This window comes from Globicephala melas, chromosome 10 (assembly GCF_963455315.2).
Source record: "Globicephala melas chromosome 10, mGloMel1.2, whole genome shotgun sequence".
NCBI classification, from domain to species: domain Eukaryota; kingdom Metazoa; phylum Chordata; class Mammalia; order Artiodactyla; family Delphinidae; genus Globicephala; species Globicephala melas.
The window spans coordinates 80,007,701-80,033,922 of record NC_083323.1 but is presented as its reverse complement, the minus strand read 5'-3'; the positions used below and the strand labels follow the sequence as shown (position 1 = coordinate 80,033,922).

The following is a 26,222-nucleotide window of genomic DNA, read 5'->3' as shown; positions in this document are numbered from 1 at the left end:
TTAATGGGATGATACTATATTTGATTAGTTGCTCAAATTTTGTTTAACAATGTGAATTTAAAATTTTCAATGTTATTAAACACTGTTTAATGTTAATAGTGTTATTAAACACTATTTAATGAATAGTGTGTAAATGAGGGTCTGTTAATGCGCCAGGACAATGTTTGAGGCTAGGGGTGCAACACTGATCAATTCAGACATAGTCCTTTTCTGAGACTGAAGTGGGAGAGACAAGTAATTCTATAGCGTAGATCTACCATAATTTATTTAAATTACCCATATCATGGGACATTTAGGCTTTCTGACAGTTTTCTTTATTAGAAAAATATAATATTCTTGAGATTAATATTTGTATATATTCCTGATTATGTTCCTAGGATAACTTACTAAAATGAGAAGTTAGGTCAAAGGATATAGATCTTTTGAAGATTTTTGATATATATTGTGAAAGGTTTTTGATTATATATTATAAAATTCCTGCAGGCAATGTAACAAATACACCACCAGCACATTGTGAAAAAGCATGTTTTCCTGTACTCTCACCAGCCTAGATATTACTATTACCTATCAGCTTGATAGGTAAACTATATCTTATGTTTAAAATATGTATGCCTTTGAATTCAAATGAAGGTGAGAATGTATTCCTTTGTAAAGTGCTTATTTTTTTTCTCCTTTGCCCATTTTGATGGTATATTGATTTCTTATATACTTCTTTTTCCTTTTTAATAACAGCTTTATTGAGGTATAATTCACATACTGTAGAATTCATCCTTTTAAAGTTTACAGCTCAGTAGTTTTTAGTATATCAGAGTTGTGCAACCATAACCACTGCCTGACTCCAGAAATTTTCATCACCATAAAAAGAGATCCCATACCCATTATCAGTCAATCCCCGTTCTACCCTGCTCTTCACTACCCCCAAGCTCCTGTCAACAACTAATCTACTTTGCCTATTGATATTTCCTATAAATGAATCATACAGTATGTATACTTTGGCTTAGTATAATACTTTCAGAGTTTCATCTGTTATAGCATGTATCAGTTCTCCATTTCTTTTATTGCCAGATAATGTTTGATTTTATGGGTATACCATGTTTTATTTATCCACTTATCAGTCAGTAGACATCTGAGTTGTTTCCACTTTTTGGTTGTTAGAAATAATGCTGCTGTGAACCTTTGTGTACGGGTTTTTGTGTGGACATAGTTTTTTAGTTCTGTTGGCTATATACCTAGAAGTAGAATTGTTGGGTCGTATGGTAACTCCATGTGTAACATTTTGAGGAACTACCAAGCTGTTTTACAAAGTGACTGCACTGTTTCATAAGCAGTGTTTGAGGGTTTCAATTTCTCCACATCCTCCCTAATGATTGTTGTTGGTCTTTATAGTTTCCACCATTCTAATGGGTGTGAAGTATCTCTTTATGGTTTTGGTTTACATTTCCCTGATGACTAATGATGAGCAATTTTTCATGTGCTTATTGACCATTTGTATATCTTCTTTGGGGAAATGTCTTTAAATTCTTTGCCCATCTTTTGGGTAATTTGACTTTTTGTTTTTCAGTTGTGTTTTTTATTTATTCTTCATACCAGTTGCTTATCAGATATATGACTTGCAAATATTTTCTCCCATTCCATGCATTGTCATCTCACTTTCTTGATGGTGTTCTTTTAAGCACAAAAATTTTAATTTTGGTGAAGTCCGATTTATGCATTTTTTTTCTTTGTTTCTTGTGCTTTTGGTGCCATATGTAAGAAAACATTGTCTAATTCGAGGTCATGAAGATTTATTCCTATGTTTTCTTCTGAGAGTTTTGTCTCTTACATTTAGGTGTGTGATTCATTTTCAGTTAATTTTTATATACGGTGTAAGGTAGGGAACCAACTTTATTTTGCATGTGGATATTCATCTGTCTCAGCACTACTTGTTGAAAAGACTATTTTCCCCCCATTGAATTGTTTTGACACCCTTGTCAAAAATGGTATAGTTATTTTTTAATTTTTTACTTGGCTACTTTACCAAATTCTGTTTTTTAACCTTTCTTATCAAAAATTCCAAATGTATATAGAGAGTAGTATAATAAATACCCATACACATGGCACATGGTTGTATCAATAATAATTAATATTTTGATGAGTTTAAAATATTAAGTGCTTGATACACTTATACAGATACACACTCCTGTGTATTTATTTGTGTGTTTTTGGTTTAAGTGTTTACTTTAAAATTACTAATATCTGACTTTTCATACTAAAATATGTTAGTGTTATCTCTAAAAATTAATGAAAATTTCCTATATAATTCCAGTGTAATTAATACAGCTAATAACAATTTTCAGTAATTTTTTAATACCATCTAAAATGAGTACTCCACACTAAGATTTCCCCAGTTGTCTCACCAAAATGTTTAAATAGCTTTTTTGTTTAAACCAGGATCCAGTCAAGCACTGTTACATTTGCTTAAAATGTCACTTAGATCTTTTAAAATCTAGAACAGCAAAGGACCTCACCCCTCCTCTTCCTGCTCCCCCAAGCTGCAACCCCCATCATGACACAGACATGGTAAAGAGACAGAAATTTTATCCTTGCAGCGCTTCCTACCTTCTGAATTTGTCTCCATGCATCCTGGTGTCATTTACCTTATGTCTCTATCTCCTGTGTTTCCTATAAAGTGGAAGTTAGATTTAAGGGACTGATTAGATTACAGTAAACTATTTTGACAAGAATACTTGATAGATGTTGCTATGTATTTTATATTGCATTACATGAGAGGGCACGTAAAGTCTGGTTGCCTCATTCTTAGTATGCTGAAATTGATCACTTGGTTAAGAGGCTGACAACCCAATCTTTCCATTGTGAGGTTATGGGTTATCATTTTTTGCTTTTCCCTTGAACAGGTAATGTGTAGATGGGTATATTCAGCAAATTTTGATCAAGTAAAGTCATATTCTTTTTGATGTTCAAAGTATGTCCTAACTTTGGCCAGTAGGATCTCTTCTAAACTGATTCCTATGTCCTTTTATTACAAGCCCATTAGCATTGGAAAATTTCCTTGCCTTCTGGCACAAGGTGGACCAGGCTTACGATACAGAATATTCCTTATCCCAGACCTGGAATTAGCTGTTTCTCCAGGAGCTCTGATACCTTTTAGTGAACATTGATGTTTGGAGACCAAAATTGGGATGCTAGGACTTTTTGGTTGATTCTTTGGGTGATTTCTCAAGAAATAAATGATAATTAATGGTAGTTTTAGTTCTCCTTTTAAAATATCTATAGCTTGTTTTTTCTTTTTGTCTTTTGCGTTAGACAGAGTTTCTAAAATGTTTATGTAGTCCCTTGTGCTGTTCTCTACTTTAATGGGTATGCCTCTAGTATTTAGCCTCTGAGATTGGATTTCAGTTTAGAGATAATAATCCCTACTGTGTTAACGATGTATACTGTTCCTAGTTTACTAGCATTTTTGAAATGATCTCCTTTGAATTTTTAAAGAAATGAATTATATTAATTAATTTTCAATTACTGAACCATTTCTGAGCCCTGATCCGTTTATGGTACATTATTCTTTTACTTTACCACTGACTGATTTGCTGTGATAATGTTTTATTTAGGATTATTTGTCCTAATCTCATGTTGCTTTGGAGAAATATCAAATCCCTCCTCTCACTTACCAGGAACATGCCACATGCCATTGCACATGTGCCCTAGTAACTAACTCCTAAGTTAGTATTGGAAACCTTTGTTAACAGAGTAGTGATGCACATCACATGTCTTTTTTCACACAGCAGTTATGTGCAGTTTTACCCGATGAACCTTTTTTTAAATTAAACTTTTACTTTTAAAATAGTTTTAGATTTACAGAGAAGCTTCAGGGATAGTACAGAGTTTGCCATATTCACACCAAATTTCTCCTGTTAACATCTTATGGTACTGTGGTACATTTGTTGTAACTAATGAATGAATCAATATTGATAAATTATTAATTAAAGTTCATACTTTATTCAGATTTCCTTAGTTTTTACCTAATGTCCTTTTTTTGTTCAGAATCCCATTCAGGGTACTGCATTACATTTAGTCATTGTGTCTCTTTAGGCTCTTCTTGGCTGTGATTGTTTCTCAGAATTTCCTTGTTTTCGATGACTTTGACAGTTTTGAGAAGTACCAGTTACGTATTTTGCGGAATGTCCTTCAGTTTCGATTTGTTTGATGTTTTTCTCATGGTTAGATTGTTAGGTGTTTTGGGGAGGAAAACCTCAGAAGTTAAGTGCCGTTCTCATCACATCAGAGCAAGGGTATAGGCTCCTCACATGACTTACACTGATGATGCAGCTTAGATCACCTGGCTGAGATAGTGTTGGCCAGTTTTCTCCACTATAAAATTACTCTTTTTTTTCTTCCTTTCCATAGTGTACTCTTTAGAAGGAAGTCACTGTACACAGCCCACACTTATGGAAGTTATGCTCCACCGCCTTGAGGGAGAAATATAGATTATTTGAAATTCTTTTATGTGCAGTATTTGTCTATTCTCCTCCATTCATTTATTTACTCAGTCACTTGTATCAGTGTGGATTCATGGATTTTTACTTTATCCTTTGGATTATGGTCCAATAATACTTTTGTTGCTCAGATTTAATATTTTGTTGCTCAGATTGTTTCATCTTTGGTAGTTGGGCACTCTTTCAGCTGGCCCCTCTGCTCCTTTGTCACGCCCCGTCATTTGTTTTTTAAACACTTCCTTATTTTTTGGCTCCACAGAATGCTCCTAGCTCATTTTATATATTCCTTGTACCATTCCCAGAATCAGCCATCTCTCCAGGGAGCCCTGACTAATGTACTTCTGATTCACCTATCCTGGAGGATGACTGCCCACCTTTCTGAGGGGCCTTCCAGTGCAAAAAGTTCATTTTCATACTCCATTCCATGTAATCTGTATTTTAAATTGGAACATTCCAAGTGTGCTGCAAAAATATGTTGAAAATCTCTGCAACCATCTTTGCATTATATGCTAACAAATAGACAAACTTTAAGCTTTAGAAATATTTTCAGTAATATAGCCATAATTGATTTGTAATTTTCTTTCTTTGGGTTTTGGTATCAGGGTTGTACCATCTTTATGAAATGAATTTATGAAGCTTTCCAGTGTTTTTTCAATTCCATAGGACAGTTTAAATATCATAGCAATATATTTATGTATTTAGAGACATTGAAAATATTTTAAAATCACAAAAGATAATACAGATTTACTGTATACATTTCATAAAATATAGATCAACAAAAGGAAAACAGAAAAAGAACTTAAAATTCTACTTTGCTGATATCATTCCACAGGTTAATAGAGTATCCCTATCATAAAATAATAATACCTGATACATTTTTAAGAACCTAATAAATGTTACTTCTTTTTAATAATAATGGTAGCAACAGCAAACAGTTGAGCTCTGTTTTATGACAAAAAACAATGTCTGAACTCAGAAAACCTAGATTTTTTTTTTTTTGACTGTGCTGCGCAGCTTGCGGGATCTTAGTTCCTGACCAAGGATTGAACCCAGGCCCAAGGCAGTGAAAGCGCCGAGTCCTAACCACTGGACCACCAGGGAATTCCTAGGAATCCTAGATTCTAATTCATGTTTCTGGTCTTAATTTTTGTGGGCCTTTGTCTTCAGTACTCTCACACTTTATTTAAAGTATGCCACCAGTTACCACTTATTATATCATGCTGCCATCCCTGCTTGTCTCCTTTTTGTCTCATGCCACCATGCCATACCTTCCTTGACCCCTTGTATCCCTTCTGCCTGACTCCTTTCGGCCCTTCTGGACTCTTCACTCTACCTGCTGACGGTTGAGGCTCAGGGGTGGTGTCCAGACTTGTGTCATGTGGTTCAAGGGTAAAAGTAGGTAAAACAGTAAGACTAAACCATGTGTAGTCCAGCATGAGTTAATGCAGTACTGTGAAGGTAATCAAATATTATAAAATAATATTCAGAGATGCTCAAAATTTTAAATTCAGAGAAGGAAAGTTGGTGTCATATTTTTTGATAGTCATAAAAGTAGTTCAGAATTAAAAATAACATATTTGTATAGGATTTCAAGAGGGGTGGAATAGGGAGCGTGGGAGGGAGATGCAAGAGGGAGGGGATATGGGGATATATGTATGTATATAGCTGATTCACTTTGTTATAAAGCAGAAACTAACATGCCATTGTAAAGCAATTATACTCCAATGAAGATGTTAAAAATAAAATAAAATTAAAAAAAAAGATGAGAAAATACAAAAAGAAAAAGTGCTTTCTTCTATTTAATCTCATTTATTCCTGACAAAAATTCTGTGAATCCTTTCTATTTTATAAATGAGGAAACAGACAGGAAGATCACATGATTTGTTTAAGGTCACTTATCTGATAGGTAGCAAATCTAGACATCAAACCCAATTCTTGTCTTATGTGTAATACCATAGTTCTTTAATTAACTGCATATTCTTGTAAATGAAGAAAATATTTTACACATTTAGACATTTTTCAATTTATGTAGTTCTTTTAAATGAGACATTTGAAGATACACCTATAACTATGATTTGAAATGTGAACGTTGTTTTGGGGATAATGTTAATAGTACAGTGTTGACTCTTTAAAATACAGTAACTTGAAAAAAGTAAAGTCTAAGGATTCTTTTTTTTTTTTTTTTTTTTGTGGTACGCCAGCCTCTCACTGTTGTGGCCTCTCCTGTTGCGGAGCACAGGCTCCGGACGCGCAGGCTTAGTGGCCATGGCTCACGGGCTTAGCCGCCCCGCGGCATGTGGGATCTTCCCGGACCGGGGCACAAACCCGTGTCTCCCGCATCGGCAGGCGGACTCTCAACCACTGCGCCACCAGGGAAGCCCTAAGGATTCTTTTGAATTTTGGAAAAAGAATGACAAATAAATGTCACTCAACTTAAATGTAAGAATACTAGTCCAGGTTAAAGACTACAATTTTGCAGTGCCTTTGAGTGCTAGCAGGTGGCGTGAGTGCACTGCACAGCTGTTTCTGCAATATTTATGAGCTTCTGGCATAAAACTATATAATTTTTGACCATTAAAATATTAATGTGAACAATGAGTTTTAAAACAGTTGCCACAGTAATGATCAGCATTGCTGCCACATGTTTTTGACTGCTTCTTACATAAAAAACTAGAACACAAATTTTTTAAATGGTAAATTTTTAAATGTATTGTTAAACATCATGATTTTATTGAAAGAGTTTTAAAAGGGAAAATCACTACCTGTTCAGTATCTGAATGTAAAATCTGTTTCTTTCTCTGTACTGTATCTGTATGCATGCAGATATACATACATTTTCATAATTATGATCATAACGTAGGTACGTTTTATGACTTTCTTATAGGTAATTCTCCATATTGCTAACAATCAGAGTCATCATAAAACTGCTTATTTTATCCATCAAGCTAATAACCTGGTTGTTGACATAAATTCTTTTCAGGGAACTGTGGTAATTTCACATGCCTACCTGTGGGATTGATATTTAATATCAGTGTTCTTACTAATGTTCTTTGAGTGCATTTATATTTATTTTTTTATTTCCTATTTTTTCTATCCAAATAAAAAAATTCACTGTGCTTAAAAAAGAAACAACATATCCTCCCTTTTTTAAATTTGTGTATTCATTCAGCCAATATGTTGCATGCTTTTTAGGTGCTAGGTCGTTGCCAGGAACAAGACAGTTATTGTTCTTACTCTCAAGGGTTTGCAGTCTAGTGGGAAAATAAATAAGCTCTTATGCTATGGTTGTCTTGAGTGAAATGCAGGGTTATTGAAGCTAGAGGGCAGAAATAGGTGGGATTTCAAAATCTTATTTAACCTTTTCATACAGTTCTGATTTTGCTTATTCTTAATGCTCTCCATGGAAAACTAGTCTGTTGTTTACCTTATTTACCTGTATTGTAGTCTCTAACCTGTTTTCCTGGATCAGTCCTATTCATCTCTAGATAATACTTTTCAGCCCAAGCCATAATTCTCTGCAAATTAAAAAGTATGTTCATTTATTCCAGCATTTTCCAAAGTATGTTTTAAGGAAGACTAATTTCATGAATTGTCCCTTGAAAAGTAGAATCTGAGGTTAAATAAATTTTGGAATTATTACATAACAATGCTGCATCTTGAAATTCAGCATGCTCTTTAACATGTTGCCTCCTCTAAGAAATCCTACTGTGAAGAACCCAGTTTAACTCAACATTTCCTAAATGGACTCAATAGAAACAGCCTTTTTAAAGAAATCATTCTTTTTAGCAGCCTGTGGGACTAGTATTACCATTTTGAGAAATGTTGAGCTGAATTATTTCAAATGTTTTGACCCTTCATGGATGTTGTATTCTAGCTTCCACGAGACATCTGTAGCTTTTAAAATAATTGCCCCTGGGACTTTCCTGGTGGCACAGTGGTTAAGAATCTGCCTGCCAATGCAGGTGACATGGGTTTGATCCCTGGACGGGGAAGATCCCATATGCGCGGAGCAGCTAAGCCCATGCGCCACAACTACTAAGCCTGTGCTCTATAGCCCGTGAGCCACAACTACTGAGCCCGCATGCCACAACTTCTGAAGCGCGCGCACCGAGAGCCTGTGCTCCACAACAAGAGAAGCCACCACAATGCGAAGCCTGCGCACTGCAACGAAGAGTAGCTCCCGCTCGCTGCCACTAGATAAAGCCTGCACGCAGCAACGAAGACCCAGTGCAGCCAAGAATAAAAATAAATAAATAAAATAAAAGCCCCTAAACTGTTGCAGTGATATGGGTCTCATAATTGCATGGTAGAAATTCTTAAAGCCCCTATGTTTCATCCATTTATTTTATTTATTTATTTTTTTTGCGGTACGCGGGCCTCTCGCTGTTGTGGCCTCTCCCGTTACGGAGCACAGGCTCCGGATGCGCAGGCTCAGCGGCCATGGCTCACGGGCCCAGCCGCTCTGCGGCATGTGGGATCTTCCTGGACCAGGGCACGAACCTGTGTCCCCTGCATCAGCAGGCGGACTCTCAACCACTGTGCCACCAGGGAAGCCCCATCCATTTATTTTTATAAACAGCTTTACTGACACTAATTGAGTTGAATTCTACTAGTTGGTAATACTCATAAGCACTGTCATTTCATTTATTTAAGAGACATGTCATTGGTTCTTTTAGGAAAGGTACTAATGCCCAGAACTTTCAAAGAACTCCAAACACTTTGCTCCTGCTTCTTTTTTTCCATGAGTAAGATCAGGCTTCATGATACTTGTGAATTACTAATTCTGTAAAGGAAGGAGTTTGATAAAGTTTCTTTTGGTTTCTTTTTAATGTTAGTGTAAGTAATTTTCCCACTGTTTTCTCATTATACAAAGTTTATAAAGTAATTAAAAAAATTTTTTTCTTGTATTTTTAAGGTTAAACTTTCCAGTTTGAATTTAGATGATCACGCAAAGAAGAAACTTATTAAACTTGTAGGAGATCGATACTGCAAGAGCACAGATGTGCTTACCATCAAGACAGATAGGTAAAGGAAGAAAAGTTCAGCAGATCTGTCACATGTGTTGCTTTATTGTCCTCCAGTCCCCTGGCAGTCCTTGTATTAACCTGTTAGGTCAGAGAAGTTGTCTCATTCATATTTTTAATATCCTCACGCTAGCCTCCTGTTGCTGTGATCTTTATGTGCATGGAGAGGCTTGCCTAGCTGAGTTAAATTGTTATTTTTAATATATTTGTGTATGTAAAACTCAGGGGAGATGTTAGACGGAAACGAAAGAATGACTTGCCAGTGAGTAATACTTAAACAGGTTTCTGCAAAGTCAAAGTATAGAAATCTTATATTTCAAAATCAAAATTATTAAATATGGAAATTAATTTATCAAGGCATTTTTGTAACTAAGCAGAATTTCAGTGCTAGCATAGAAGTTTGTAAAAGCAGTATTAAATTTATTGTATATAAATTTATAAATTAGGTCATTTGAGGTAAAGAAAGGCTATTGGTATGTTTTTGCTAAATGGTTATTTTATTTCTAGAATTATTCTTTGGTTGTTTCAAAATTATGTCAAAATATAAAGAAAAATAAGTGGGTAGATACCCTCTCTCCCTCCTTATCTTAATTTCAAAGCATTTGGAGGTGTCAATATCAATTAGGTTTTATGTTTTGCTTCTTAGTGGTATAAAGGAGTAGCATGACATACATACAGAGATGGCAACAGTGTGGAGGTGGGAAAAGCTTGGGAACCGTGATTTTAGATTATTACCATATAGGAGAAATAAATTTGAAATTTATGAATAATATCTTTTTGCTAGCTTTAGCTTTAGAGAATGTAAAATAATGCTGTGTTTTTAGTTTGTGCAATTTTTAAAAATACTTTTAAAATGTTATTGTTAGAAATTCTGTAAGTTTCTGATAATTTTTTTTTGCTAAGTTTATAAGTGTCAGTGTGTGTGTGTGTGTGTGTGTGTGTGTGTGTATGTTTTATGGTAACAACTTAATAGAATAGAGGACTGTTAAACCTAAGTACAGAATAAACAGTCCAGTTAAAGTCAATTTTCATATGATAATTTTATATTTAAAGAAATTAGAAGTAATTATTTCCTTTTCTATATTATTTTATTAGCCTAAAAGTTAATGCCAGCTCTTATTATGTAGAAATTTTATCTAATATTAGGTCATTAGTTCCATTTTAAATATGATAGCAAAAAATTACAGCATTGTGTAGTGTAGCTCATTTTTAAAAGAATCAGCTCTGGGGAAGTCAGGGTGAACGTTTAGATTAGCATCAGTCTCTCTGTATTCTTTAAATGAACTCAGCAGGTATGTTTACACCATCGCAGACACTTAGCCCTGAGATCGTGAAGGACACTTGGATTGGACACATTCATATTAAAAATAGTGTAAAGCTATTATCAGATATAAATAACTTTGTTAGTGATGAAAGCAAAGATATCCTCTAAATAAAAGTAAAAATAACATCAGTGTTCAATATCCTCAAGTCATAAACTACATAGATCATTTTTATTCCAATAACGGAATTTTCCTAAGTCAGATAGGGAATTCCTGAATATGAGTTATCCTTTGTATTTGTATACTTTGCAAATTTTTCCATGCACTGAATTTTTAGAATTTTGACTTCCTCCCTCTCTCTGTCTTTTAAAGGTGCCCCTTAAAGAGACAGAATTATGATTATGCAATGTATCTACTAACAGTTTTATACCATGAGTCTTGGGTAAGTGATTGTGTATGAATGTTTAATAACTTTGTCATTGTAATTTGGATATGTTAACCTTTCAAAACAGTCTGTGTAGCCAGCACTCAGATGAGTGTTTAATGAACCACTATTTAAGCTAAGGACATGTGAAATGTTATAGATAACTCCTACTGACATTGAAAGTGAGGATCTTGAAATAGATTTCAGTCCATCTGAGGACCTTCAGAAATCAGATGACTAAAAAGCCTTTAAAGTTCAGAGTTTCTGACTTAGGCTAAAAAATTCAGAATTTTTTACTTTTTGTTTGTTTGTTTGTATGACTTTAGGTGAAAGTTGTCAATGTTATGGAAGGGAGATCATCATCTATATTACTTGAACTATATAATTCATCCTGTTATTCAAATAAACTATAGAACAAAGCTCCCAAACTTTGTAGAAAGTTACTTTAAATGTTTATTAAAATCTTAGTTATCAAATAGCCTTTCATGTGAACATTTCACTGGTATACATTAGAGACAATTAAGGGCAATTAATTATTTAAATAGTATAAAAACAGTCTTGTGTCTGACTAAATTTATTGAGTTTTAGTATAAATATACACATTTATGAGGAAGATTTTGCTGTGAATGAGCATCACCTCATTTAAAGTTGATAACTAATATGTTTTGGTAACTCACAGTTCTATATAATATTTTAAAAAATTAAAATAATTTTAGATATGCACACATATTAAAATTTTTGAAGCTTGCCCAACATAGACATGGAACTTAATAGCATTTCATGTTGGGAACATTTGAAGGAATGGGGGTAGCTGGAGAAAGAGTCACTCTGTTTAGATGCTCAAAGGACTTCATATGAAATGAGAGTTAGATTTGTTTTTCATGACTTTTAAGGGTACAACAAAGTAGAAGCAATAGTGAGACAGATTTATTTACGGAATAAAATCTCTCTACAAGATTCATCTAAAGATGGAGTGGGCTGCTTTAATAGGTAGAAGATGTTCCATCCATTGGCTACTTAGTGGGGATATGACAAAAGGAACGTACTCTTTGGATGTTAGTTAGTTGCATTAGATGATCTTTGGAATCTCCTTTCATCCCTAAGAAATTCTGTGAACATGTACAGCCGTTCTTACAAATTTCATTGATGTTAATAATAAAACAGTTGTAGCACAAGGGGATGAGTGGAAAATTTAAAAAAAAATAAAACTTTGTTGCGAGGTTAGTAAAGAACAGAAAGTAGCTGGTAGCTCTTCTCTGCTTTTGAGGTATTCTAATTATCATAATTCATCGCGGTTTTCTAGTTCCTAGCTTCAGGAGTGACATCATAATAGCAGTTAATCTCTTTCCTGTCAACTGATTTTATAAATGCCTTTGGCTTGAGGTCATTAAGTTCCCTTTTGAACCAGCAAAATGGCTGAATTAGCTTCAGCTCTATGGCTGCTGCTTAAAGAGTTAATACCAAACAATAAAAGCCAACCAGTTTTGAGTCTCTTATTTTGTCAGCAGCCTGTAAAATGAATTTGCCCCAAAGGAAATGACAGGCGTAAATAAATTCAGTGAAAGTTGACTTACTGGATTCTTTCTATGGTTCCATGACATAAAATCCAAACAAGTTTGTATTCTGGATTCATGCAAGAAGCCTTTGATCTTAATGCTAATTACTTTGATGCCAGAGTAAGTAGCCACATACAACTGTCTTAAACATAATTAAATAATTCCTATATTAAACTTGGCTCTTGATCCTTTCTAAACAAGTACCATCAGTGAAGAAGCTTTAAGAGAATGCAGATGAGCCATGAAATTTTGCAGAGCTGGTGGAACAGAATTTTTATTGAATTGAAACTCTTTTTTCTTCACCAGCGTGGAATTCATACTTGAAATTGATGTTACCACCTGGTATTTAATCAAATATTTAAAGAGCCCCTTTTAATTCATTCCTTTATTTTTAAGGCTAGTTTCAGAGCATTTAAAACCTAAAAGCTAAGCTCTGTGGAGGTTACCTCTAAGTAGCATTGAGAGAAAGTAGTTGGTAGTTTTATGTAACATAATGCTGAAACTTCTCTGAAAAGGTATGCATTTACACCAGTATAAGAAAGTTACTGTAGTGTGCTATTCAAAACAGTTTAACTATATAGAATTATTAAAGTAGAAGTTGTTGACTTCTAAAACAATAAAATGGGTTTATTCCGGAACAGCAAAGAATTGCTATTTGGAACATGCAATTTATGGTGAACTGTAGGTAAGTCCAGAGAACAAAGAAAAGGGAGCTTGTTTTTATAGGGAAAAGGAGGGAGTTGGGAGGGGCTGTTCTAAATGAAAGTTCAAGGGAGGAAAGTAGGAGTTTAGGGTGGTGATGTCTTCATTTGCGGAGCTGAGATGTTTCTCATTGCCTGGGCTGTTGCTGAGCAAGGAGAAATTCTTCCTTTGGGATTGTAAAGTAGTTGCACTATGTGTTTGAGAGTGCAGGGTGTGCTTCTTCCAGTGGGGCATGAAAGTGAAGGTCAGTGCATGCAAATAATGGAGTGTGAGAATGCATGAGACCTCCCTCTACAGGCCATTGCCAACTCTAACTTTAACTGAGGTTTTCTTTATTAATTTACATATTCAAAAGGCATAGACTTCACAGAGCATAGACTTCAGGCATAGAGTCTTAGTAATGCTTCACAGAATGATTATTGCAGTGCTAAGAAGGTACTGAGAAACAGATATACATTAAGCCATTTATTCTTCAGCTGTTCAAAGAAGCAAAAAGACGTGTAGAAATTTGGTTTAATATTTCAGTATTACACAATGTTGGCATAGAAGTGAATTAGGTTTTAATCTTTGGAACCATTGAGATTTGGATTTGAATCCCACTACTTGTTACCTGTGTAACCTTGGCCATCCTTTTAACGTCAGGCTCAGATTTCTTCTAAGGGCTTTTGGATAGATCAGGGAGAATTTATGTGAAATGTCTGGTGAATAGTGGGTGCTCATTAAATGGTGGCTGTTAACACTGTTAACTACTAAAATGAAGAAAGATTTATCGTAGAATTTCAAATTCATTTATTTCCAATTTCTGTGTATAGCTCACAGTTAACTTGACAAAGACTTTATGCAGATCAAGTCAGCTCTGTGCCCTGTTGTATTTGAATTTTTACAACATGTATCTGACTCACATTCTGACACAACTGATAATAAATGTTAACTTTGTTGCATGTTGTTCTTTAAACCTTCCACAAGTGAGTTGGTTAAGAGATGATTGAATGAAGCATTTTACAAAGTGACTTGCACAAACGATAGACTAAAACACAGACAGTGGTGGAGGAAAGAAAATAAACACTTGCTTTAGAAAATGTAGAGATCTGAAATCAGATTCAAGGGGTTCTTGGGTGATTGTGATATTTAATTACTAATGGTTGCTTTTTAAAATTTGAATTTTTGGCTGTCGAATTTGGACTTCATGATAGTCTTGTTGCCAGTCAGAAACATATCTAGGTTTGTATTAAAGTGGTTCTGAAAAGTCATGTAACAAAATGGATAATTTTATACTCATAGTTTATTTTTACAGGGGACCTTATTGCAAGTATTTCTGATAAAAATGATGAATCCTTTTGCAGAGCCATAATTGCCATTTAGTCTAGTGGTTTATGAGTTCATAGTGATCTTTTGTGTGTGCTCACATACACATAGATTTCCAGGTTATCAGAGAATGCTTGAATGACATTTATTGTTTTCTCTTCTTAGCATTCATCAATGATTTTGTTCTTGTTTACAAGGTACAGTGATAGGTATCGTTCGGATTATCAAAATGAATGAGCCTCTGTTTTAGGTACCTTTATTCCTAGAGGGATTTGGTGGTTATAATATAGTCTGTTTCACTAGGTAAGGGAGGTTGGAACATAGTTCTGTGAGAGGCGCATACAAGGATTAATTCTCCCTTGAAGCATCATGGAAGTGGTGACTGGTTTTGGAAGATGAGTAGGAGTGTGCAGTAGGTGAAGGACTCTAGGCCTGGTGGGTTTAGAGAGCAGGCAGAAGTTGGTGTGGCCAGGGTACACGACCAACAGGGCAGAGATAGGAGATGAGACTGAAAAATAATTCAGAGCCAGGCTGTGAACATATTGAACTGATGTAGTAGCATTTTACTAGGTGTGTGAAAAGGCACCTCTTTCAGTGTTTTAGTGTTTATGAAAGAGTAAACCATCCTCATGGCAAATATTAAGTGTGCTTTCATTAAAATGAACTGTTTATTGATTGATGAGCAAATGTTTACTGGTTGCCTCTTATTTGCTTGGTGTTGTTGGATATGAAGATTAATACCTAAGGAGAAAACACTGTCTCTTCTGTTGAGGAACACTAGTAGAAGCAAGTTGGTTTAGTAATAAATATTATAAAAAGCGTTATAAAGGTTATATAATTTACTATTTAATTTTTTATTTTTCTCTACTTATTTATTTCTTGTATATCCTTCAAGGCTTTTTTTTTTTTAGATTCTTTTTTTTTTTTTTTTTTTTTTTGGTGATACGTGGGCCTCTCACGGTTGTGGCCTCTCCCGTCGCGGAGCACAGGCGCAGGCTCAGCGGCCATGGCTCACGGGCCCAGCCGCTCCGCAGCATGTGGGATCTTCCCGGACCGGGGCACGAACCTGCGTCCCCTGCATCGGCAGGCGGACTCTCAACCACTGCGCCACCAGGGAAGCCCTCCTTCAAGGCTTTGATACCCACTCGAACCTCTTTTTTTTAACTGAGATATTATTGACATGTAATATCTTATTTTCAGGTATACAACATAATGATTCTGTGTGTATGTGTGTGTGTGTGTGTGTGTATATATATATATAAAACACAAAATGATCACAATATGTCAGCTTAACATCCATTACCACACAAGTTAATAAAAAAATTTTTTCCTGTGATGACAACTTTTAAGATTTACTCTCTTAGCAACTTTCAAGTATACAGTACAGCATTCTTGACTGTAGTCACCAGGCTGTACATTATATCCCCATGACTTACTTGTTTTATAACTGGAAGTTTGTACCTTTTGATCACCTTCACCCATTTTACCCACCTCCCACCCCCAGCCTCTGGCAACCACCAATTGTTCTCTGCTTCTATGAGTTCAGGGTTTTTTTGTTTCTTTTCTGTTCTTTTAGATTCCACACATAAGTGAGATCATAACTGTTTGTCTTTCTCTGTCTGACTTATTTCACTTAGCACAATGCCCTCAGGGTTCATCCCTGTTGTCGCAAATGGCAGAATTTCCTTCTTTTTTTATGGCTGGATGATATTCTACTGCATATATATGCACCACTTACTCTTTATCCATTCATCCATTCATGGACACTTAGGTTGTTTCCATGTCTTGGCTATTATAAATAATGCTTCTGTGAACATGGGGGTGTAGATATCTTTTCGGGCTAGAGTTTTCATTTCCTCCAGATAAATACCCAGAAGTGGAATTGCTAGATCATATGGTAGCTCTATTTTTAGTTTTTTGAGGAACCTCCATACTGTTTTCCATAGTGGCTGCACCACTTCACATTCCCACCAACAGTGCACAAAGGTTCTCTTTCCACATCCTCATCAACACTTGTTATTTCTTGTCTTTTTGGTAATAGCCATTCTAATGAGTGTGAGGCGGTATCATTGTGGTTTTGATTTGCATTTGCCTGATGATTAGTGATGTTAAGCACCTTTTCAGGTGCCTTTTGGCCATCTGAATGTCTTTCTTGGAAAAATGTCTATTCAGATCCTCTGCCCATTTTTTAATCAGGTTGTTTTGTTTTGTTTTTTTTTTTTGCTATTGGGTTGTATGAGTTCTTTATATATTTTGGATATTAATCCTTTATCAGATATATTTGAGCCTCTTATTCTTTGACTCCTACTTTGCATAGATGGCAAATTATACTGTCTTATTTTCTTGACTACAAAAGTTGCCTTAGTCCATGTTCCATGGGTTGTTTTCCCTGTATGTTTTGTCCTTTTAACTAATCTTGTAAGACTCTCATTAACATGCATCTGATCTTACTGTATTTTGTTCTTCAGAATATCTGGGTCAGTGCTAGGTAACTACATGTTTAATAACATTTAATAATATTAAACTAAATGTTTAATAACAGCTATTGAAACATTGTCTATTCTTTTGGAGATCCAAAAATGGACTTTTGAAGTAGGTTTTCAACTTAAAAAGTAAAGTGACAGAGTAACAAAGAAACTCCCTTTTCAGTAATTTAAAATGTAGCATACTTGTTAGATGTTAGCAATAATTAGCTTACTGGTGTAACTTTTTAATGATCTATTAATAAAATTATTAATAATCAATAATTATGCCCAAATTTTAAGAAATATCTTGGCAGCAGTTTGAGATACTTAATTTTCATGGATGTATGATTTTGGGCTATATGTAGGTCAGGTTTTTCATTTGATTATGTGTTTTTTCAAATATTTAAAGGAAAAGTGTTCTAATGCTATATTATTTTGGAAGTTCTCTACAAACATTTGCTTCTATGAGTTTAATTCATGATGCTAATTTATATTTGACAATGTTAATATGTTAATGGAATCTGTAGGATAATATTGGCTACTCTTAGCAAGATATCATATCCCTTTATAAAATATCCCTTTATAAAATCCTTCAGTGGTTCCCCATTACCTAGCATAAAATCTAAACTACTTAGTATGTCTATTCACAGCAATTTACCACCTCATTACCAGCTACTCAGGAATTGTAGGTTATGTATCCTGTACCATAATGAACATAATGTGTTCTTTCATAACTTTGCATATGCTGTTTTCTTCGCTTATAATCCCTTTTCAAATTGATCAGACTTGCAAATTCATAGGAATCCTTTAATACACCTCAGATGTAACCTGTCTCAGATGTTTCTTCCCATCCTTTTTCCCTTCTCCCTCTGTCAGTTAGCATTCCTTTTATTGCTTTTATGGTAATTGCCTGTATACATGTCTGCCCAGCTCCATTAGACTGTGAGGTCACTGAGGACAGGACTGTGTATTTCATTCATCTTTATATTCCCAGCATCTAGTACAATGTCTGGCATATCAGCATTCAGTAAATTTTTTAAAAACTGATCTGATTTGAATTGAATTCCTTGACATGCTCAGTTAAAAATTTAGCTTTGATAACTAAAAGTATTGGCAGTAGCTTTTTAATCCATTATGGATATTTACTTTTTCCTATTTTTTATGATTTTCAAGTAACTTGAATTTTTTTAATTAGTAAAACTGTTTTTCCTCATCTAGCACAATGCCTTACTTGTAATCATGAGAAGTGGAATATTACTGTGATTCATGTTCTAGGCAAAGGGAGTTATAAATAAGATGGTAGAAGGTGACACATTTGTATATTTAGTGGAACAGATACTTCTTTGCTTTCTATTAGATTGGAGTTCACTGACCATTGCATGAAGCAGCTATTGTGTTTTTCTTTGTATTGAATTCATGCTTACAAGGAGAAAAAAGATGATAGGGTCAAATTAAGTTATTCTTTTGTTCTTTTTTCCGTGTTTCTGTGTTCCTTGGAACACATTCTACCACTAAGAAGCAGTATGATTTGGGGCAGATTATTTAATTGCTCTGGGCTTCAATTTCCTGATTTGAAAACAGGTAGTAATAGTACTGCCTCATAGGGTTGTTATGAAAGTTAAATGAATTAATATATGTAAGGTGCTTACTCATCCCATGCCACTTTCCTCACCTTGGCCTTCATTCAGGCCTGAATGTCCTTAGCTCGTTCCTGCCTCCAGCCTTTATGGATGCTCTTCCTCTACTGGGATCACAGTCTTCATCTGCCCGATTCCTCCTCAACTCTAGGTTTCCTGCTAGATTGGCAGTTCTAGGGCAAGACAGTGCCTGGGACAGTAGTTGTGTAACAAATATGTACTGAGTGAACGAATGAGTGAGTAAATAATTGAGCCAGCTGCGGAGAAAAGAGAACAGGATCATGTGGGATGGAAGGCTCCTTCCTCTAGGGCTGTAGTCAGAGCAGGTTCTCTCATGGTAGGCAGGGAAGAAAAGAGGCTGTATATATGTATATTTATTGTGTACGTACATAAGTTAAACGGTGAAATTGTAAATGTTTAATAGTAAAGTTATTAAAATTGAAGTCTACAAACTAATCAAACTGCCTGAATGGTGATCAGTTTGAGCTTACATTGGTATTTTTAATTGCCCCCCCCCCAGTAATTTGAATATGTTATTGTTTATGCTTTAAAATTAATACATGTCAACTACAGTACAAAAAAAGAAACTCTTAAACAATTGCCCACTTCAATCCTGGGTATAATTTCAGAAGCTATAAAAATTTGGCAGTGAATTACAAGTCAGGGTACGAAATTATAAATGAAATGTAATCATAGCTGTGCTTTTTAAAAAAATGAATTTAGAAGGACACGCAGCAAATATCACAATTATTGATTAATTTTATTTTCTTCAAATGTCTCAAGTGTCTGGTAATTGTTTATTGCATGCCAGACATTGTATGTAAAAGACCCATAGAAGCTCCAATTGATGTCATCCATCAGAAAGAATTTCCTCTTTTTTCTCTTGGGCAGAGAGGATCAGGGGCTTATCTTTTTAATGCAATCAGAATTGAGCTGGAGCAGGGCTGGGTTACAGTTTTTTAAGATTTAGTTCACCTTTGTCTCTTCTCAGGCATTTTGATTGGGAACTTGGTGAGTCCACTTCCACATCTCAAAGTCTGCTTAAGAGTCACTTGTGCTCTTCAGAAGTTTTGAGCTTAACTTGTTAACTTCTAGCCCTTCAGCAGAATCTGGAAGATGTCTTGAGAGGGAGATTGGTTGTGTGAAATAGGACTTCCTCCCTCTAGTAGGACCTTGTCTCCTAAACACTATGAGATTATAGGAGATTTGCTCTTCAGAAGCTTGATCCAGCCTCCCCAGCTTCCCATAAGTAGCCCTGGAGCTAAAACCAGTCATGTTTGGGGCTCTTCAATTCCAATCTGTCATACAAGCCCTGGGTAACAGCTCAAACCTTGCTCATTTCTCTTTTCCCGAGTAGAGTTCTTCTGTGTGGGCCAAGGGCCAGTCTGATACAGAATTGGAAAATGGACTCAGGGAAGAAAATGGCTAGGGATTTTCAGAAGGATGCTCCCCATGTGCTTGCAGCCTGGAATTCACATTGATCTAGTCCGAATTGATTCTAAAACTCTCTGGTGGGACTTCCCTGGTGGTGCAGTGGTTAAGAATCCACCTGCCAATGCAGGGGACACGGGTTCGAGCCCTGGTCCGGGAAGATCCCACATGCCGTGGAGCAGCTAAGCCTGTGCGTCACAACTACTGAGCCTGCGTGCCACAACTACTGAAACCCGGGTGCCTAGAGCCCATGCTCCACAACAAGAGAAGCCACCACAATGAGAAGCCTGTACACTGCAACGAAGAGTAGCCCCTACTCACCACAACTAGAGAAAGCCCCCGCACAGCAACGAAGACCCAACACAACCAAAAATAAATAATAAATAAATAAATTAAATAAAATAAAATTTTTTAAAAATTAAAAAAATAAAACTCTCTGGTATATTGATTACCTGGCTTTTTTCCAGTTGTAGCCAAAGCAGAGGCATCCTGTGACCTGTTACATCCTATTTGAAAGTGGAAATCTTAATGTAAAATTAAAAGAAAGAAATTTGGAGTTTTTTTCCCTCAAGGATTTTATATTTATACCTCTTATATGAAAAATATTCTCAAGTGACAAGCATTATATACAGTATTATTACCTTTTTATCATTACTAGAAGATGATTTTGGAATTGCTTTTTTGTTTTTCTTCATTTTCAGGATATTTTATTAAGGAGACATTTTACAAAGGTTCAGTAACAGAAACAAGTGAGGGTGCAGTTCTCAGGGGTGGTGAGAGTGGGGTGCCATCACACCGCATATCTGAAGGGGCAGGGGAGGGAGGAGCTGCAGAACCGGAGAGAGAGCTGTATGGATGGGCCACCTGACAAGAACTGTGGGGCATCCCCCCATCAGGGAGAGAGTTGGGAAGGACAACCCTGACCTCACTCTCCATCATTCTCTAGGTGTCTTGCTGGTGCCTCCCATTAGCCATACCGAACCGGCAGCCAGAATTCAAGAGGTCCCTATGAAAGGTCCATTGGGATTGCATCTTAATATATCATTTAAACCAACAGCTCTTCCATTTAGCTCTGTTCTTTCTTCAATGATAAGCCCCATTTGGATGGCAGCCGTCTGTGAAAACTTATATATTAATGACTATAAAAGATTTCCCTCAAAAGAGAAATATAGTGCTAACAATTAATCTTTATTTTTCCTGCTTGAAAAACAGAAATTCTAAAGATCTTTTTTATTGATACATGTAACATAGGACTTCAAAAAAGTAGCTTTCTTTTTCTTGAGACAGGTCTTTATAAGAGGTAAATTCTCTGTGTGTGTGTTTTTGTGTTTTCTACATTTGCTTAGACATAAAAAGCCTTCACCCAAAGGAGACTGCTGGAAAACTGGAGATAATTCAGTTATTTTTAAGAACACGCTATTAACTGAGAAAATTAAATCTAATCAGTGATAACATTTATCAAGAAGTAATAAGCATGAAAAATATTACCTATCAGTGATAAAGACCTTTTGTTTCTGTATTTTTTTAATCTACATTTGATAAATATCAGTCATATGATTTTGTGAGTGGGAATAATGATGGCAAAACATTTGGACACTTCTTGTGTTTATATTTACCTTTAAAGTTTCGCTTTATTGCTTGATGGTGGTAGTGGCGCCCTTGACATGGGAACATAGATTTTGGAGGTGTGCCAGCAAGGGTTTGAATCCTACTCTTATTTATTCTGCTTCTTAATAAGTTGTGATATTAGTAATAGATGGTTATTTAGTGTTTATTATGAGCCAGGTACTCTTAAGTATGTAGCTATTCCTTCTTTTAATCCTCAGAACAGTTCTGGGGAGTCAGTTCTTATAGAAATGCAAGCCTATCACAGTAGTAAGTGATGAAGGTAGGATTTAAACTCAGTTCTGTAAAACCCCAAAGCCCATGGTAAATACTGTGCCGTACCCCTCCCTTTGTGACCTTGACGGAATCACAGATATAAAGCCCTCTACCTGTAATTCTGAAATGAAAAAAGCTTTGGAAATTGCTAGTCTTTTCATAACTTATTTGGTGGCAAAATGAACTCTGAATGGATGAGAAGCTATTTATAGCCTTTGTTAATCCCATTTAGTGTGACTATTCATACATGTTGCTAGAAAAGTAGTAATATATTTGATTAGGGGGTGCTGCCATAGACCTCTGGAGATGTTACGAAATTTACTGTGTGCATGCTGCATTAACTACAAGTTAAAATACAAAAATTCTGAAATCTGAAACATTCCCAGGTGACTGTGCCCCTTTATTTAACTTCTGTAATACTTAGTTTTCTTATCTGTAGAGCTGTCAAGATCTAACCCAGTATGTCTTAATATGAATTATATTAAATAATTAATATATACATGTAAGTATTAAAGTACCTGGTATATAGTAAGTATTCAGTTTGGGAGATTGTTACTATTATTATCTTGGAATTTATATTTAGTTGTGCAGAGTTTGGATCCTAAAGCTAGAATATGTAGAAAACTAGAGTTTTGTTTGGCTTGTTGCTGAAGCCCAGCACTGCATTGTATCTGTACAGGATTGGTAGGAAGCCATGCCCTTCACAGAATATGTGACTTTCCCTTACCAAAGACTATTTAGAACAGCAGTAAGTATAAATGTGCATTATCCTGTAGTTTAGGATTTCCTAACCTTTTTCATGTCACTGCACACACAAAACTTCTCTGCTGAGATAAATAAAGGAGGGAGGATGCTTGTGGCTGCCCCTGCTGCACCAGGCTCACGTGGCACCTGGGTGCTCAGGGAATCAATATCATGGCATACCTATGAACACACCTTGGCAAACCAATGTAGAATTGTATATGTCAAATATAAGGGGAAGATAAAAAATGTTGAAAATTGTTAGTGGATTTACTTTGGTTATCTCCTCTGATTAAGCATCTATTTCAAGTCAGTTAAAAATCTAGAAACACCTAGGTGAAACATAATTTTTTAAACAGTTAGGTCTCTTAATTCTTGTCTTCTAACAGTTCAGAATGAGATGGAGTGACTGTTTTACTTAATGCTTTATAAAATGTGTTGACCTCTTAAGTTTATTTCACTTGTAAGTTAGAATTATGAAGAAACTATGACATTGTCTTGAACATTTAAACCATTGGCAGGAGTAGATAGGCCGGTGATATATTTAATTTCGGACATTTTTTTTTAAGGGGCTGACATTTATTCCTTCCTCATATATTACAGTAAGAATTAGGTATGGTGGGGTAATTTTGTCAGTTATTTTTTTTAAATGTACAGATTCAGAGTTTGGCTGTTAGGAGTTATTTGCAACAGGGCTCTGGGGGCGGGGCATAACAGGAAGTTATTTCATATTATCCCTGACCCCTTGCCAAGCGAAAGCCTCCCTACTGGCTAAAAAGAGGGTGCAGAGCAGATTCTCAACCAGATACGATGTTTCTAGAATGTAAGTTGGAACATTGTCCTCCGCCATAAATTCAGTATAGGGAGGTGGGGCAGACGTAGGGGAGCTGCGAGTACAGAGAGCCCACTTTGGCTCAGGAATCTGGGATCTGAGGAAACACCCTACATCAGTTTGTTTCTCTTAAAGGAAAGCGTACACAGTTTAAAGGATTAAAGGAGGGTTTCTTCTTCTTGTGGGTCTCTGTGGTGGAGGAGCTCCTTTCCTGGGCTTCAGTGATCCGAATGGGGTTTGCTGAGTCGGTGGCCTCCGCAGTGGCTTGTTTGCCTTTGGTGGGGATCCTCTTTATCCTTTGAGGGACAAATTTCTAGTGCTTTTCTATCTTCGTGGGCATTTGGAGCGGGAGTGGGGATGGGAGGGTGGCATGGCTGGAGACCGTTTGCCCCCTTCTTGGTGCTCACTTGGCTCTGAGGAGCCTTGGAGCTCTGTCTGCTCAAGCTGTGGTCTGTTTGAAGAGGAGTTTTCAGAGTTAAAATATTATTTCTGACAGCCTTACAAATCTGCCTCACTTTTAATACTTTAAAAACTTTATAATTTAGAAGGGTTTACCACCTTCCAAAGTTGTAAGACTAGTGGATCATTCCATAATAGCCTGTGGCTCAGAATATTGTTATGTGTTAATTTGGAAAGAATGTGGCTGCTATTCAGCACTTCTCTGAACCAGGGCATATTACATATTAGCTGTGTTGCTTGATTTTTTTCAGTGTTACATCTTCATTTAAATCATAAATCTGAATTATATTAATCTAAAACCTACCAGTGTTCCCTAAAATAACATGGTAATAATTTTTGTAAGAAAAAGTAAGTAGTAATGAAAATTGTTTCCATTATAGGAACAGAAAATAAAGATAATAAGACAAAATTCCAGAATTTATCAAGTCATTATGACTAAAACTCACATAAACTTTATATTTTAAATTTATTGTAATAATTGGTCTTCCCTGTCATTCCCAGAGGCATGTTACAGAGGTAAATACAGTCTCCTTTCAACTCTCATATTTGGAACCTCAGAAATTTGAAATGTTTGATGAGTTAGAGTTTAGGGACTGGAAAGTTGCAGGGAGTGAGTTTTCTACATCTTTTGGGAAGCAGTATTGCTTTGTAAGTGCAATTTGCAGGGCAGATAAAGTGTAAATTATGTGGGTAGAATTAGTGAGTGGTAACGAGGTGCTCATGTGACAGAGTGTGCAGCCCAAAGCTGCTGGTGCAGGTGGACAGCAGTGCTGGATAAGGGAGGTCAGGCAAGGTGTACACACAGAGTGTGGACCAGACTTCGAGTCATAATTTTCAGAACTCAGAACTTGTTTTTTCCTTTCAGAAAACTGAAGAATGGGAGAAAAAGAAGACTGAAGCAGACATGGAAGAGTATGTATGGAAAGATAGCTCCTCAGAAAAAAACATCCTGGAAACCCTTCTCCAAATTAAAGCTGCTGAGAAAGATCTGGAATTAAGTAAAGAAGAGCTCCTTGGTACTGAAGAAGTTGAAGAGTACAGAAAGTCTGTTGTTAGTCTTAAGAATGAAGGGGACAATGAAAATACCCTTTCTCAGTACAAAGAATCAGTGAAGAGACTATTAAATTTGACATGAATTATATAGAAAAATTGCCTTGATTTATTAATTTTATGATATATATGTAATCCTTATCTAATTTGATATACAGTTGAAGATGTTAAAAAACCATTGTTTTATTACATCAGAGTTAAAATTATTCCTTTCATCCTAATGTGCAAAGGCAGTATTCAGAAGTTTCTTACTTATGCACTGGGGCAATCAGACTAATTCGATCTCTGTGATTTCTTCTGGTTCTAAAGTGTTTGGATTTTATTTATACCATAACAACTTTAGTATTCATATATATACAATGTCGTTGTTTTGTCACCTGCTCCATTTCTTTCCCTACAGATTAGTACTTTTTGGTTGCTTTTGAATAATGATTTTGGTTATTTGGGAAGCTAGGCCCAGAACCCAGTCCCCTGACTGAAGTTCAGTGTTTTGTCTACATAACTGCTATCTGCCTAGTGAGTTTTTGCACATGCTGATTCTGATTAGAAGCAGGTCCTTAGCAGTATTTTCTAACCTAAAAGTTTGTTCCATTCCTCTATTTGGGGGTCACTTTATGTTGATTCAATTCTGTTTATCATCCTGGTTTCCATTTTCTTTGGCTCATTTCTCCAAGCCTAAGCTTGCAGAAAAGTGGAAATGGAGATTAGCTGGTATTCATCTCTCTGGATGCCCCAGCTAGAACTTCCACAGCCCAGGAAAGAGATGAGGTAAAAAGACCTTGAATTTAATTGGAGTAAATGACAAAATAACTGCCCTAAGAAACATTTCATTCAATTTAGCTGTCAATTCAGTACTTTTAAGTATATCTGTAAGTCATTTCTTACCACTTAAAGTTGTTGACAAGTGATTAATTTAAAATTGAAATAAAGGAATTATGGAGGCTGTTATTTGCCTAAAACTTA

The 26,222-nt window shown here is 35.7% G+C and overlaps 1 protein-coding gene across 2 annotated transcripts in view; it reads left to right on the top strand.

Annotated features, from left to right (window-relative positions):
• MRPS35 (mitochondrial ribosomal protein S35) overlaps positions 1-26,222 on the top strand; it is a 42,331-nt gene extending 16,109 nt beyond the window's left edge. The window contains exons 6-8 of one of the 2 annotated variants that reach the window (XM_030830491.2): positions 9,406-9,515; positions 11,149-11,218; positions 25,075-26,222. In XM_030830491.2, the coding sequence (XP_030686351.1) occupies positions 9,406-9,515; positions 11,149-11,218; positions 25,075-25,344 (450 nt within the window). In that variant the 3' untranslated portion in view covers positions 25,345-26,222. The remainder of the gene's footprint in view (positions 1-9,405; positions 9,516-11,148; positions 11,219-25,074) is intronic. The other variant, XM_030830492.2, reaches the window with a different exon arrangement.